This window comes from Urocitellus parryii, chromosome 14, assembly GCF_045843805.1.
Source record: "Urocitellus parryii isolate mUroPar1 chromosome 14, mUroPar1.hap1, whole genome shotgun sequence".
Taxonomy (NCBI): Eukaryota; Metazoa; Chordata; class Mammalia; order Rodentia; family Sciuridae; genus Urocitellus; species Urocitellus parryii.
In genome coordinates, this window is record NC_135544.1 from 58669558 (window position 1) to 58683980 (window position 14423).

The window sequence follows — 14423 nt, forward strand, 5'->3', positions numbered from 1 at the left end:
CCCCCAGGTTCCCCCCAGGTGGGGCCGACAGAAGCCCCAGAGCTCCTGGGAGGGCAGCAGGGGCGGGCGGGGATGGATGGGGCAGGACACTGCACTCACCTTCCGTCCAGAGCCCCTGCAGCCCCACTGCCAGTTCCTTTCCATGTTTCGATACCAGTTGAGGGGACCTCTGGAGAATGGATCAGAAAGTCACAGAAGATGAGTGCCTGACCGCTCTTTCCCCAAAAGGAGCCCGCGCTGCACACAGCCAGCCATTCTGGGGGGAGCCCAGCTTTCTGCAGGGCAGGACAGACTCTGGACTCACGCCTGGCATGGGGCACACTCGCCCAGCTCTACCCAGCAGGGCCCGGTGCAGCCACAGGAGCTCAGCCAGAGGGGGCTTTGGGACCCATGGGAGCTGGCCCTGTGGGACTACCCTGGCTCTTGGAGGGACATGTTCAGGGTTGTGGAGGCTGCTGAGGACAGGAGCTTGGATCAGCCCTCGCCACCCAGAAGACACTGGCCTGCTCCAGGAACCCACTGCAAAGGGACAGTGGGAGGTTGTGGAATGGTGTCAGAGGCCTGTGACAGAGGTGCACTGTGTATGCCATTTTTGATTTATATATATATACTTTTTTTTTTTTTTCCTGAAGACAGAACCAGCATTACCATCTGATTCTCAGAGGAGTTGTGACTGAAAAATAATTTAAACTCTCTGATCTGCTGGGACCCACAGCCACAAAGAAAGAGCAGCTGGGCCACCCAGAAGGAGGCTGGGCACATACAGCAGCGAGCCTCTGACCCTGTGGCATTCAAGCAGAGGCTGCCCAGGCCCTCCTGGGGGCTGCGGTGGAGGGGAGCTGGGTCCCCACCCTGAGCCAGCCTCCTTCTCCACCCACCAGCTCGCCCCTGGGTGGGGCACTGTCCTCTTTACCTGAAGCCAGATTTCTTGAACTGCTGCACATAGAACTGAATGTCCTCCTCCGAGACCATCTTGCTGAGGCTGGGCTCTTCCGGGGTATTCACAAAGAGTCCTCCTGCAGGAAACCACCTGCTTTCTCTCCAGTCGCAGGCCAGGAATCCAGGTCTGCGGCTGGGGCTCCCAGCGGAGGGTGCACCTCTCACATCCCATCAGGGAGCATCGCTGCTCTTCCTGCTCTCACTGAGCCCATGCCCACTCTAGCACCAAGCTTGTGATCTCACGGTCACTCTGGGGCCCAGACGTATCCCCCACACTGGCCTCAATGTTGCCAGCTGCCACCACTGCTCTGGAACAAACCTCAGCACACCCCTGCTCCCAGCATGTGCCCACCACTCAGCTCCAGGATGACACTGCTCAGGCAGACGTCCGTCCTATTCAGGGCCCCGATGCCCCCCACTCCCACTTGCCCTTGGGGACTGAGCCTTTTCTGAACAGCTGGACTAACTCCGTCCCTCAGAGAGTCCCGAATCCACAGGTGCTTGGTCTGGTTTCCCTCCTGGCCAGGAAGAACCCAGGCCGGGGGCTCCCGTGCTGCTACCTTCTGATCTCACAGACCTCCTGTGGGTTCTCGTGGTGCCTCCCAGCAGCCCCCAGGGCTACCAACACTGACGCCTGGGTGGGACCAGCTCGCCATTATCAGGCTCAAAAGTCTGGAGGCACAGGCAGGTCACTCCAGGTTTGCCTGCTGTAGGTCAAGGGTAAGTGGCCCGTGACAGGCTGGCGCTCCTGCCCCGCTGGGCCCTGTGCCCCCTCTGCGCACCCTGCCTGTTTCCTCCACTCTGTTACTGCTGATCTGCCTCCCCGCCCTGCTTATGGTGCCTGCGTATCTGCGACAGCCAGCTCTGCTCACCAGGGTGTGAGAGAACATTTGAGGAACAAATGAATGAGCAAGCAGATGAAGAGGGTGGAGGCAGGATGGAAATCAGAGGGGTGAACCCTGCTGGGCCCTCCTGGCCACGTCACTCTCTGGGACCCATCTTCTCCATGTGTGATACAGAGAGCATCCCGGCACCACTGGGGATGATAAATGAGCCCAGTGCCGGGGGCGCACTGTAGGCGCTTAGACAAGTGACAGTGATCTTCGCTACTAATAAAACACAAGGGGATAATGGCAAGGGCATCATGTTGGGGGGAATATAAGGTCTTGTGGGTACAGTGCTGGGTGTAGGCTGGATGAGCTCCCACCTGAGCTCCACTTACATCCAGCCACCGGGGTGAACAAGGGCAGCCTCAGGGGAGGGAGCAGAATGGCTGGAGCAAGGAGCCTGGGGAAGGAATACCTGGGGGGCCAGGACCGAGGGTGGGGTCTAGTCCCATCCTTCTCGCACATGACAGGTGACCCCATGGCCTGGGCTCACGTCCTCCTCAGTAGAGGGCGGACTATCCCAGCCAAGCTCCAAAGGTCCTTTGAGCTCCAGCTACTGAAGATCTTGGTCCCAGCTTCCTAGAGGAAAGCCTGAGGTGGTGTGACCAGGCCAGGGTCAGGGTCAGAGTGAGCACCAAGTACCACCCTGCAGGGACATTAGCTGGGCAAGCCAAGTTCAGGATTGGAAGGGAGGCTCGGGCTTCTGCCACCGCAGTGTCCGGCTGACCCTTCTCTGCGAGGCAGGACTCTTACCCACTTCTCGGACTTTGTGCACAGCCAGAAAGCCCTGCGGGAAGGAGAGTTGGAAGGAGTGTCATGAGCGAAACAGGCACGGAAGCAGGTCATCGGGGAAGCCCTGTCACAACAAAACACAGGAGCACCACAGCAGAGCCCTGAGGAGTGGGCGACACGTCCCAAGGCCTCAGGGCAGGATGCGTGAACACTGCTCACGTGCACACCTCAGATAAAGCTTGATTCATTAAAGATCAACACCAGCAACGATAAAACAGACTGATTACAACAACACGGTAATAAGTCACAAGATCGTGTCCTCTTTCACTCCCAAGACACCTTATGAGAGACAGAGATGATCCATATCCCTGGGGACACCGTGAGACGTCATCGCACTACTCAGGATGGTGCACGATTTTAAACTTACAATTGATTTCTGGAATTTCCCACTTAATATTTTTGGACCACAGGTGACCAACTGAAAACCACAGAAAGTGAAATGATGGGTGAGAAGGGACCGCTCCGTGGGAACATGCTAAGCCCCCAGGAGGGAGAGGAACATTTTTAGGACTCTGGACCAAGGCTGCTCACAGATCTTGGTAATGTCAAGTCCTGGGGTTGTCAACCAAAGGGAGCAACAGATGAGATCTCAGGCCTACAGCAGGAAGGGATGTGAAAACGAGATGCCCCTGTCCCTCCATAGTGAATCCAGTAAGTCTGGAGTCCTTGGTGTGCTGGATCCTCAGTTAAAGGATGGATTGAGGAATGATATTGGCCAAATTATATTGCTATATTGTGTGCAAGGATGAATCCTACCATCATGAACAACTGTAATGCACCAATAAAAACACGGTGCGGGGAGGACTAGGAAAAAATCCTCCCATCCTGCAGATCTCAAAGGAGTTTATCCACATCAGCTCGGTACTAGGAGCACCTCTAAGACTCATAGCTACAGGCTTGCCTTCACACGTGCTGCATCTGAATTTGCACTGTCTGCATGATCTGGAAACCCCGAGGTGTAACTGGCAACACCACAGGATGCTTGGCAGAAGAAATGCTCAGACACTCAAGAGGGTCATTTCCTCAACCCAGAGAGAGGAGACTGGTACAGACTAAGTGGTGCTAAAGATGAGCACCCAACGAAGATGACAAAGCTCACACTCACACACATGTAACAAGAGACAGCACACCCAGAGCAAGAGACAACAGCAAATAGTAAGAAGACTCGACTCTCCAAAAAACAGTAGATAATGAGAAAGAGAGAGGGAGAGAGAGGGAGAGAGAGAGAGAGAGAAAGGAAAGGAGGGAGAGAGAGGGAGAGGGAGAGAAATGAGTATGCTTGAAATGGTTAAAGACACCAAAGAAGGAGGGGGGGTGCAGTGGTGCATACCTATAATACCAGTGGCTCTGGAGGTTGAGACAAGAGAATCTCGAGTTCAAAGCCAGCCTCAGCAATTTAGTGAGGCCCTAAGCAAATCAGGGAGACCCTGTCTCTAAGTGAAATACAAAAAAGGGCTGAGGATGTAGCTCAGTAGTCAAGGGCCCCTTGGTTTAATCCCTAGTATCCCCCCCCCCACAAAAGAAATATACAAAGGAAGGAACTGAATAATAAAAATAGAACAAAACCACAAAAAATCAGAATGCTTTAAAAAAGAACCAAATAAAGCTTTCATAAATTAAAAAAAGCTATTCATTGAAATTAAAAATTAAACTTCAAAGAAGGGTAAATGGTAGATTAGACACCATAGTGTCTTAGACAATTCATTACCTAAAGACAATTAGTAAATACAGAGGAGTGAACATCTGAGACAGATTTCTCAAAAGCAATAACAGAGAGAATTTTATACTTAGATAAACCATTCTTCAAGATCAAAAGCAAAAGTAAAGATATTTTCAGGCCCCAACAGTCTGCTAACAGACTTATTGAGAAAACTACCAAAGGAGGCACTCCAGGAAAAAAGAAACTTAACACAGTATGAATGAGAGGTGAAGACGTGACCAGCAGAGAAACTGGAGACACGGGAAAGCCTAATAGGCACCGACTGTGCACACAACACTAGTGAGGAAGACCTCGGATGCTAGGCAGGAGGTGTGCACTGTGGAGGTGAAGCATTCTAAACTTTTTGGGGCATTCAAGAAAGGGCTAGGGTTAGGGTTAGTTTGGGACTTGGATAACTCAGTACCCATATTAAGATGGTAATAGTGATCATGGTGTGATTTCCAAACCATCACGACTACAATCACTGCTTGGTCTGGTGTGACGGTGAGAATGTGACTTTTCTCAACTAACAAGGGAACAGTAGAGTGAGGACCCTCATCATCCTGACCACAGAAGTCAGAGACGAGAGAGCCAAATTGTGGCTCCCAGGTAGCCCCTTCTTCAGAGCAGCCCCCTCCCGCCCTGCCCCTCCTCCCTGACTGCTCACCTCATCGCTGGCTCTGAAGAAGCTTTTGAAAGTCCGACTCAGGTTTTTTTCAAGTTCAGCCTCAGCCACACCCTACAACAGTAGAGAAGACAAAGTGAAGGACCCCCGACATTCTGGAAACCAGTCCCCTTCCCCATCTGAATGAAAGCACGAAGCCCCAACCCACGCAGCCTGAGTCTCATTAGCATATGAAACTTGAGTATCCGTTTTGAGACACATTTTTAAAAAGACTGAAATAAAATACAAGATGCTAACAGTACCCCCCTTCCTCAAGGTGGGTTCATGGTGCTGCTTCCTTGACGTTCCCCCAAACTCCTGCGATGAGAATGTGTTACTTGCAATGCTCCCTCTAAAGGGAAGGGAGAAGGGGCTGGCACAGCAATCGGTGGCCACGGCTGAAGGGTGTGAAGAGGAGAGAAGGCTCGGCAGACTCTCTGAGGAGACCAGGGCTGAAGGTCAAAAACGATGAGTCAAAGCTGGGCGTTCAAGCATCTCAGTTTTGCTGTAGTAACTTCAAATCCAACGCCTTTGATCTGGACCAAAGTTATTATAGACCAGAAGCTGCCGATGGATTGTCTTCTAAAGAACAGAGCAGCAAAGCCCCATTGTTCAAGAGCTGGATTCGCATCCTTTGTAATGACAAATTACCAGGTTCTTCTGCCCCTGGAGGAGTTATTACATGTCATTGCTTAATTCCTTCCAGGTCCAGCAGGCCAAATTGTGGGTCCTGACTGCTTGGCTGCAGGGGATGGGGAGCAGAGAAGGAGGGGAGGGCGTGGGGCTGTGTGTCTGCTAATTTCTCTTCCACTCCTTTTTCCTTTTCTTGTGCTTTTGAAATTAACATTCATAAGACACATATCTACTGCAAAAAAAGATGCTGTGGTAATGTGGGTGAGGAGTTGACTGTCACACCTAGATTTAAATGTCAGAGACATGTTGACCGGTGCTCTGTGTGGAGAGTCCATACTCATTAATTCACCTATCAGATGCTTATGGGGCTTCCAGGATGGGCCAGTTTCTGTGGGGGGTGTAGAGATGAGAACGAGCTCTGTGTGCTGGAGGGGGAGGCAGGTGGTGAAACGTGGAGGATAAGGCAGCTTACAGGACGCAGGGGAAGGCACAGTAGACCTGGCTGCCCAGAGACTGCAGTTAGCTTTTAGCAAAGGACAGCCCTGGAGCTGGGCCCCGGGAGAGGAGCAGACTCAGGTGGGCGGGTTGAGAGGGGAAAGGGCTGGGGATGCGCTGAGACTCCTTAACCTGGGGATAAAGATGGAGAGGGAGTGTTCTAACAAAATAGTCAGGGATCCTTAATGGGGGCTTCAGGAAGTCTGCAGCACCTTGAAGCTGCCACAGGATTTAGCATGCACATTTTCCTGGGGAACGAGTTCCTAACTTGTCAAATGCTTAATCATACAGTGAAGGCAGAGCTGCTGGGCAGGGCAGCCTTGCTGCTGGGGGCTGGTGCTGGGAGCGGCAGTGTCCACTCGCTGGGAGCTGGTGAGAAAGCAGATCCCCGGGTCCTCTCCCAACTCTACCCAACAGGACTCTGAAGTTTACCCTACCCCAGGCTGACCTGCACCCCTGGGAGCCCACAACGATCCTGCCCACACCACAGAGGAAGTGGTGTCCCACCAGCAGACAAGAGCTGGGATGCCCCTGAGCCCTGCAGAGACTCCACCCCAGCAGGGCACCCCCCCCAGGTACACTGCCTCCTCTGGCTGGGCCACCGAGGCGCTGCCGGTATCCCTGATCTCAACAGTCACAAACCAACACACCACACACAACACCTGGGACGTATCCTTCCCTGCGAAAGTCACTGCATAAATGAGAAGAGGCACAGACCCACACAGGACTGAGGCGACAGGAGCAGGCCCACTGGGCGCCCGCCTCCCCCTCTGCCTCTTCCTTCCTGCTCTTCTTCCCAGCCACCTCGCCCTGCCATTGCCTTTCTTTGGCAGTGGGAATAAAAACATGAATGAGGGACAGCGTGTGTCCATAAGGAACCCACAGATGGCGAGGAGACCAGACCACAAACAGACAATCTTGTAGAACTTAATAACGTTAAGAATGTAGAAAATAATGATGATCATGATCATGGATTGATATTCTTCCTAGGCATCAAGCATGGTAAGAACAAGCATTATCTCACTTAATTCTTACAAAACTCCCATCTTCCAGGTAAGGAAACCGAGGCTCTGGGGAGCAGCTTCCCAGCTCATCAGTGCCAGTTCTGGGGCTTGAAACTACGTGTGTTGCAGTCTAAAGTCCATCCCTTAACTCCAGTCTCAGGAGCCAAAAGGAGGAGCCCCTGACCAGCTAGTCAGACAGGAGGGCATTTGTCATTGGTCTGTGGGACTTAAACACCAGCCTTGGCTTTTGTAAATGAGTGTCAGTATCAGCTGGGCGGCAGCCAGAGAGCAAACGCTCTTATCTGCTCCTCTTTCTGGCCTTCACCTCTGCCCCACTCTCCCTGTCGGCCTGGTGGACTTTGATGAGCACGGGTTATTTGCCTCTGAGCTCTTGGATTCCTTCCTGGCCCTCTGGAGCTACCCAGGCCCCTGTGAGGACAAAGCCCTGCCCCTGCCTTGTGGGTCCCTCCAAGCCCTGAGCTGGGGGACGCATCTCAGGAACAGCAGCTGCTCTGGGCTGGGGACGGCCCTCCATAAATAAGAGTCGCGGCCGAGGGAGACACAGGCTGGCCAGGGCTGCATGGATCACCTGGAACCAGTCCTGGTCAGCTGCCCCTCTCCCTGGCATTCAGCACACTGCAGGAGGCCGCGATTGATCTCCACCGGAATTGAATCTCACAAATGGGCGGCGGCGTAATTAAGGGGCCCACGGGGCTTCATCAGAAATCTCCAAGGGCAGAGCAGCGCTGCCGCGTGATGAATGGCCACTCTCCTGCCCTGCTCCCAAGGCACAGATCCGGAGCTCTCGATGGCAGCGAGTACAGAACAAAACAAGGTGACCCCTCAGAGTGTGCGAGGACAAGGGCCCGCGGGTTACTAGACTGTTTCGTAGATGTGGTTTTAGGACTCTTCTCTGGGAACCTACGTTCAGACCCTACTCTACCCCAGGAGAGCCACAGAGCCTGCCCAAGCAGGAGGAGTCCCTGCGCTCCAGGAGCCTCCAGGAGCTCCTGTTCACAGCTCTGCAGGGTCAAGAGCACAGGGATGACTTGCTCATGGTGGAGGTGGGACTGCTTCCTGGAGGAGGGGGACATCCTGGAGGAAGCAGTCTCCAGCCTGGGACAGGCTTCAAGGCCAGGTTGAGGGGAGCAGGCACTCCTAGATGGAAGTCATGATGTGCTAACCAGGAGGCAGGAGAGCAGAGTGCCTGGTTGGGAGACATTCTCCAGTCCAGCTCAGCACGCAGGGTGTGTGGCTCTTTCATTAGGGTCTAGGTTGAGGAAGCATCTCTGCCATTCCTGAGCAGGAGACCATGATGCTCAGTGAACCCCCATCAAAGGTGGCAGTGACACCCCACATGCGTACCATCCATGGTCCAGAGGCTACCTTTGACAGGCGTCTTGTGGTGCATGGGTGAACACACTTGGTAGCTGCACCCAAGTGCACACTCAGCACACTTGGGACCCGCTGCAGGACTTTTGGTTTTCAATGACATAATTGCAAAACTCAGCTCTCCATGAGCAGATATACTAAGTCCTTGGTGACAGGCCAAGAGCTGCAAGAGCTGTCTCCACCAAGAGAGACAGATTTCTCCAGCTTTCCAGCCAGAAAAGCAAGGGAGGGCAGCTCCCAGTGAGCATGCAGACCCCCTACTCCTCAATTTCAGAGAAGCAGGACAACCAGTGCAGAGTCATCCCTCCAACCAGGCCCCTCCCTTCCCACCATCCCAAACACACAGAGATGCACCACCAATCGGAAAAGAGCCAGCTCTGCAGCCAGCTGCACCCAAGCCAGGCTGAAAAATCACTTCTGACTAATGACACAGAAAATTAAAGGGGACAGAGATAAAGCAAGAGGGAGAAGGAGGGAGGACAGGGAGGGAAAAACAGAAGTCACCTCCATGCCCCACACTTACTGGTTCTTGGAAGTAGAGTTGGTAATCAAAAACTGGGTTGGCTTTGATAATCTCCATGGGGGACACCTTGGGATTTGCTGGCATGAAGGGAGTGTTCACACTGGCCACTGCCCTGCAGGAATAAGAGGCGCGAAGTCAGAAAGCCTGCAAGAGGACAGTCTACAAGAACCAGGAAGGCCCTTGCATGTCAAAAAGTACACCTGCCAGGTCTCCCACCAGAAGTGTGTGGGATAATGGGATTAGAACTCGGATACATTTGGATTCCTAAACCAGTGGGATTTTTCCTCCGACTTAAGTGAAATATTTCCTCACCTACCTGCCAAGACAAACACACACCCATACTACACACATCACATCAAGACTGACTAGGTGATGTAGACACTTGGATCTCTTCCTAGTTTTTTTTTTGGGGGGGGGGCTGTAAATTGAATCCTAGGATGCTCTACAACTAAGTTACATCTCCAGTTCTTTTTATTTTTTATTTTGAGGCAGGGTCCAATTTTATTTTGAGACCTGCCTCCAACTTGTGATCCTCCTGCCTTAGCCTCCTGAGTCACTGGGATTACAAGCACCTGGCTGGATCTCTCAACTGAAGAATGTATTCACTATTCACTTTTTTCCCATTCCTTCATCCACTCACTGTGTCTCCTTGGTGTAGAGCATAATTCCATGTTATAGACTAGGGAAAGGAAAACATAAAATAAATAAAGCACATCCTCTCTCCTCCAAGGAGTCCATTATAATTTAATAAGGACACAGAGAGAAATGCGCAGATGACTGCATCATGAGGCGGACTGTGATAGAGTCATAGAATTGCAGGAAACACCATGAGTGTCCAAAGGACATAAAGAAGGACTGAACTGGACATCATGGAGGGCCTCGGGAATAAGAGAGCACTTGAACTTGACCTTTGAGGGTGGAGAGAGTTGGGGGAGAAAACACCTGACTGGACCATCTGAGGAAGCAGGAGCAGGGGCTGGAAGTGGACCGAAGTTTGCAGTCCTACTGAGTGGAGGGAGGAGACTGGTCAGAAGCCCAGCGTTTAGTTCGGGAATGAAAACAAAAGCCAGTGGGAGCCTGGACATGAAGGGCCCGAGTCTGGACTTGATGATGTGAGACAGGAAACCATGAGGGATTCCAAGCAGAGGGGAGACCGGCTCAGAGTCATGGGGGGGTGGGGGAGACTGATCCAGCAGTGACACAGCAAGAGTCCAGGGCACAGAGGTCAGCGGAAGTGCTGCCTGGCCACCCTCACAAGGAGCAGGAATAAGAAGGCGTGGGCTTGAGACCCAGCCGGAAAGCAGAGTTGACAGGATAGTTAGTTGACCTGGTCTGGAAAGGATTCCGTACCCCACCCAGCCTGGGGAAGCTTCCCTGCAGCCGAGATCAGAGGAGACAATGTCAGCAGGAGACAGGGACCAGGGAGAAGCGATCAGGAGGGCCAAGGAAATAAACTGGGAGAGGAGCAGTGTGGTTCGGGCCAGTGCTGGCCCATGTCATATAATTGAGCCACAAATGAAACTTAAAATTTATCCCTAGAGGGGCCAGACTTGTGGCTCAGTGGCAGAGTGCTCACCTAGCACTGTGAGGCACTGAGTTCGATCCTCAGCACCACATAACAAATAAAATAAAGGTATTGTGTCCATCCACAACTAAAAACAAAATTCTTAAAAAAAAATTTACCCCTAGCCACCATAAAATAAATAAAAAGAAAGATTAAATTTTAACATTTAACCAAAGATATCTATAATATTAATAATTCAAAATACATGATTCATATAATCAATAATCATTAATGAGCTATTTCACATTTCTTTCTTTATTCTTTTTTTTGCATGTCCTTGAAACCTGGTTGGTATTTTTCATGTATGGTAAACTCGATTTGATTGGCCACATTTTAAGACCGATAGCCACATGGCTGGTGGCTGCAATAGAGGGTGGTACAGATTACAGTATAAAATAAATTATATGAACAGCTATATGCTTCTAATGTCACAATAGCAAACCTATTTTAAGCATTACTTAAGTCACAGATCAAGAAAATTTTAGTTTTTAATAAATATTCTGAGGGTAAAAGGGTTTTCTTTTTTAATAAACTTCACACAGGGGCTGGGATTGTGGCTCCGCAGTAGAGCTCTTGCTTAGCCCGGGTGAGGCCCTGGGTTCGATCCTCAGCACCACATAAAAATAAATAAATAAAATAAAGGTATGGTGTCCAACTACAACTAAAAAATTTAAAAAACATATGTTAAAAAATAAACTTCACACATAATTCATTCCCCACATATAAAAAAAATTGTCATTGTAAAACGAGGAAAAACACAGCCTCTGGTGGGAGCCGAGTCTCCAGGTGATTGGCAAAGACAAGAAGGATGTCAAAGGGTCTTCCTGGGCCAATGAGTGAGCAGCCCTGAACTAAATAAGCCCAGAGCTGATCTCAGTAGAAAATCAAACAAAGGATGGAAAGAGATACTCCCATCCGGGGGCTATTTTCCCACTTGTTATCTGGTTGGGGAAGTGCAGGTCAATGTTGTCCCAATATTCTTAAAGGACAGGTTTGCTCCCATCCAGAAGACTGTTTCCCAGCACAGACTGCCCTGGAAGAGGGTCTTGGTTCCTCCGCCTCTGGGGACTGCAGCGGCAGGCTGCCCAGTGACAGCAGAAGTGACAGCCATGGTGGACACGCCAGAGAACGAGAAGTGGAACTGGAAACCGAGCACGCCGAGGGGCCTTGGATCTCACGTCATTTGGGCAAAATTTTTAATTCCCACGGGAGAGATTAAGTTTAGTAAAACAACAAGGTGTTTTGTTTTTTTTTTTTTCTTTAATCTCCTTTAAGGAAGTTTCTCGCTATAGTTCCTCTTGTCCATTCCTAAAAGCACATGTCCTGCCCACGGAGCGACTGTTTGGTTAACTTGACTTAAGAACCAAGCTCTTGTTTCCATTGCCGAGGGTGGGTAGGGGTGTTAGGAAGATCAGCAGAACAGGAGCACAAGAAGTTTTTAAAAAATCTGTATATACGTGGCCATATAACTAATGTGATTCTGCAACCTGTACACTTGGAAAAATGAGAAATTATACCCCATTTGATTCAAATGTACGATATGTCAAGATCATTGTATTGTCATGAGCAACTAATAAAAAGAATATTTTAGGAAACGTTTGATCCTTTTTAGTCTTGGATGTAATCTGGCCAGGTGAGCAGGGGCTGAGGCTGAACCCAGTTCTCTGGACAGAAACTTAGCTATTGAGAAAATAACTGGATCAGCTGGGATGCAGAGGGCTGCTGAGAACCATGTTTACCTCACTCGCTAGGTGGGGCTCAGGCCGATTTGGGCTGTGACTTGCCAGCCAAAAGGGGTACAGCCACGAAGCCATCCACTGTCAGGGTTCCAGACCTGACATCTGGAGCTGCTGCTGGTGACTGGAAATGCCTTTCTCGTGGTCATGTGCTGCCTGATGGTGAGGGCGAGACGCCATGTCCAGGTCTCACTGCTGCCTGTGGCTGAGGAGGCAGGCCTGAGAGGTGAAGTGATCCGTCCCCTAGCCACTTTGGGGCAGGATGGAAGGGCAGGTGCTCTGACTCCACCCAGAGGAGCTCTCTCCCCTGCACTCGGACACCTTCCTCCTCACCTATTCCCTCAGAGTCTGCCATGGATCTCCACTAGCCACCAGGCCCTGGATTATTTGTCCCAGGACCGGTAACAGGCACAGGCGCTGCTCCCTAAGACGAGAGCTCCTGGTGAACCTGTCAACGGCCCTGAAGATCTGGGTGGGGCCACTTTCCCACATCACCCATTAGTTTTCAAGAACTTGTGGGTGGAAGATCCGAGGGACAGTTTCAAGGCATTTAAGTCCGGTCTCTCCGGACGCTGGTCATGCGTGGCCTGCTCACCTCACTCGGTCGGGGTAGAAGAGAGCCATGCTCCACACCAGCACGCCGGCCCAGTCGTGGCCAATGAACACTGCTTGCGGGATGCCCTGGTGGAAGAGAAAGGAGGGACCCCATGTGGGAGAGCCCAAGGCCTCGCCCTGCAAGCCCAGGGTCTCCACAGACCCCTCGGGAGCTTCCCACGACGTTCACCCTCCCCAATCCTCCATCCCTATACATCTCCAGCCCCCACACCCTCTCTCCCACTGGCCTTTTTCTTCTCATGGAAGACTGAGGCCACTGGCCACGAGTTCCTTCCCTCTCGTCACCTTCTCACAATCCTCCGTCTCTCCTAGGTACACCCTCCCTCCCCAGGTTCCCCGTTCACATTTCACAGACTACGATTCCACCCTCGCTCTTTGGGGAGTGCTCCTTCCAGTCCAAAAGCATCTTTGTCTCCCCTTTCCCTTCTGCTTTGCTGCTGATGTCAACAGCTCCCCTCTAATGAGCACCTACTACGACATGCAAGGTCTTGACCTCCATGCGAGGTCTTGACTGGAACCCCTCCACTAACCTCAATATCCATTTCACAAAGGGAACCTGGGCTCCCACCCTCAAATACACCAGGCTCTCTCCTCTTCCCCAGCTGCTGCCCCAGTCGGCCACCCCAGGGCCGTTCAGACCCTCCCCACCTTGGTGGTCCCTGGGTATAGTCCCTGCTGTGCTCTGCTCCTTCACACCATCAAACTTCTCATGGTGGTTTGCACCAGTTGTCTCCCTAAGCACCATCTAAGTCCCCAAAGCTTGGCTTCTTCCCTCTCATCCCCAAGTCCAGTGCCCTCCCGCTGAAGGCCCCTGCTCGCCAGCAACGGTGGGTGTGGGTTTCCCCTCCTCAAGCCCCCTGCTCTTCTGCAGCGTCAGACATTTCCTCTGCCACTGCCTTCCCATGGCTTCGTGGTGCTGGGCCTTCCAGCCTCGTGTGCCCCGGGCTCTGCTCTCTCCTGTGCCTCTCAAGGGCAAGTATTTGGCAACCCAGCTGTCAGGACCCTCCTTCTGAATGGACACTGTCCACAGAGAATTCACCTGCTCCAACCCCTTCAGCTACCACCCCATGGGAGGCAGAGGCCCACCTGATCTGCAGGTGGCCCAGGCTCCTTGATGCATGTCCTAGCAATGACCCAAAGATGGACACCTGATTCCACTGACCTGTACCCACAAGCCCCTCTTTCCACAGTTGGACATGTTCTCAGACAGCTGGAAGTTTTGTAGTGAGAAGTCACAGAGAGTCAGACCCTTTGAGCTTGGACTTCCAACCTTCAGAACTGTGAGGTCTGGGCAGCCGCACCAGGCCATGCTCACTTAGAGGTCTCCATCCCACACGACACTTGCAAACCCAATTCGGTCCACGGAGCTGAGACCGTGCCGAGGGCAGACCCTCAGCTCCTCTCCTCCCATGCACCCTGTAGATCTGGAAGTTGGTGGTCTGAGTCTTCTCTCCACCCCCACATCTCATTAATAAGCCGA

General features: G+C 51.9%; 1 protein-coding gene across 5 annotated transcripts in view; it reads right to left on the minus strand.

Annotated features, from left to right (window-relative positions):
* Positions 1 to 14423, minus strand: part of Ephx2 (epoxide hydrolase 2) — a 42843-nt gene that overhangs the window by 3470 nt on the left and 24950 nt on the right. For all 5 annotated transcript variants that reach the window (XR_003301704.2, XM_026398856.2, XM_026398853.2 and 2 more), the window contains 6 exons: positions 12924 to 13009; positions 9029 to 9140; positions 4985 to 5056; positions 2580 to 2613; positions 914 to 1016; positions 100 to 169 (listed from right to left, as the gene is read on the minus strand). Coding sequence is in view for 4 of the 5 variants with exons in the window: in XM_026398856.2 (XP_026254641.2) it covers positions 100 to 169; positions 914 to 1016; positions 2580 to 2613; positions 4985 to 5056; positions 9029 to 9140; positions 12924 to 13009 (477 nt within the window). In the remaining variant the exon portion in view is untranslated. The remainder of the gene's footprint in view (positions 1 to 99; positions 170 to 913; positions 1017 to 2579; positions 2614 to 4984; positions 5057 to 9028; positions 9141 to 12923; positions 13010 to 14423) is intronic.